This window comes from Entamoeba nuttalli (genome assembly GCF_000257125.1).
Source record: "Entamoeba nuttalli P19 unplaced genomic scaffold asmbl_4668, whole genome shotgun sequence".
Lineage (NCBI taxonomy): Eukaryota > Evosea > Mastigamoebida > Endamoebidae > Entamoeba > Entamoeba nuttalli.
In genome coordinates this window covers 558-2,542 of record NW_008576956.1, presented here as the reverse complement: position 1 = coordinate 2,542, position 1,985 = coordinate 558, and the positions used below count along the sequence as shown (strand labels likewise).

Sequence of the window (1,985 nt, the reverse complement as noted above, 5' to 3'; positions counted from 1 at the left end):
AAGTCTCTTCATTGTTTATCTTGTTTTGTTATTTTGTTATTTCTCAAACAAGTGGCATTTTATAACTGTAATAGCACCAAGAATTCTTTGTTATGAACACACAGTCTTGAATAATTATTATTAACTTGAAAATAAAACTTTTAGGATTTATAAGAAAAACAAGACTGTTCAATGAGCAATTATTTTTGTCTTATCCTTGAACTATAATACATTCTTTTTTTTTGCAAAATATTAAACTTAAAAATAACATTTAAAACTTTGGCGTGTTCACAGCTTATTTGACGTAAATTCAGTAGTTATGTTGTAAAACTTCAGTGTCTTTATGAACAAGAGAATAACAAAACACGCATATCTTAAAGAAATGAAATTTTATATTTTCTTTTGAATATTAACAAAATCTATTGACTAATAGTTTTTCTTATTAAGTAATAGTTTAATTTTTTTATTCAAAATAAAAAACAAACAAAAATGAATGTAACAAAAAAATAATATCTTTCATTCCAATTAAAATAGCTTTGATATATAAAACACAAAATAAAACGAGAAAAAAAGACTTAAACCTAAAATTGAACTTGAAAGGGTCAATGGGAGTTCCGTCATTCTTTAGATGGTTAAAGCAAAGATTTCCAAAAATTATTGTTGACTGTAAACCATCTTCCCAAGAGAAGTATGGAGATCTAAATGAACCAAATGCCAGTGGGGTTGAATATGATAATTTTTACATTGATATGAATGGATTAATTCATCCTTGTTTCCATCCACAAGACCGACAATCACCTGAAAAAATAGAAGACATGATGGTATTATTAACTAGATATTTAGATTACATTATTGACATTGTCAGACCTAGAAAATTATTGTATCTTGCTGTTGATGGAGTTGCACCAAGAGCAAAAATGAATCAACAAAGAAGTCGTAGATTCAAATCAGCAAAAGATGCAGAAAATGCAGAACTTAGACAAGCAGAAGATAACAAAAAAAGATTAATGAATGGATTACCTGAAGTTCCTTATGTAAAACCATTAGATTCGAATTGTATTACTCCTGGTACAGAATTTATGTCAGTAGTTTCTAAAACATTGAAGAAATATATAAAAGAAAGAATGAGTCAATCGAGTTATTGGAATAAACTTGTTGTTATTTTAAGTGATTCTGGTGTACCAGGCGAAGGAGAGCATAAAATTATGGATTTTATTAGAAGACAAAAAGAGTCACCAGATTATAACCCAAATACTCATCATTGTATGTATGGATTAGATGCTGATCTTATTATGTTATCTCTTGCAACCCATGAACGGTTCTTCAGTATTATTAGAGAAAAAGTATTTTTTGAAGATGATCGATGTTACATTTGTAATGGAGTTCATCCCCCAGATAAATGTCAACGTAGAAAAGAGGTTGGTGCTATGGACACTATTATAAAACCATTCCAATTTCTTCATTGTCATATCCTTCGTGGATATCTTCAAATTACACTAAAAGTAGAGGGATTTGAATTTGAAAGATGTGTGGATGATTTTATTTTCTTCTGTTTCTTAGTTGGAAATGACTTTTTACCACATATTCCATCGTTAGATATTAGAGATGGAGCAGTTGATCTTTTAATGAAAGTTTATCGAGAATTTTTACCACACGGAGGATATATCACTGAGAGTGGAAGTCTTAATGTTACCAACGCCAAGAATTTTTTACAGGAAGTTGGTAAGGAAGAACCAGCAATCCTAGAAAAGAAATGTCAGAAAGAAAAAATGAATGCTAAAAAAAATTTTGATAATCAAATGAAGCAATTAGAAATGAGAAAAGCAACCATTTACAAAATTAATACTTTAAAAAGTACTGAAAATATGAATGAACTCACTCCAGAACAGCAAGAACAACTCAAAACCCAAGAGGCAGAAATAAAATTAATTGAACAAAAAGAAAATAGACTAAAAGAACGCTTTAAGAAAGCTGAAACAAAAGACTTATTGAAAATGGGAGAAGCG

The 1,985-nt window shown here is 29.1% G+C and overlaps 1 protein-coding gene across 1 annotated transcript in view; it reads left to right on the top strand.

The window, feature by feature from the left end:
- Positions 1-584: 584 nt before the first annotated feature.
- ENU1_109090 (5'-3' exonuclease domain containing protein) overlaps positions 585-1,985 on the top strand; it is a gene marked incomplete at both ends in the record, with an annotated part of 1,683 nt that continues 282 nt past the window's right edge. The window contains one exon of the mRNA XM_008859507.1: positions 585-1,985. This exon is cut by the window's right edge and continues 282 nt beyond it. Coding sequence (XP_008857729.1) covers positions 585-1,985 — 1,401 coding nt within the window.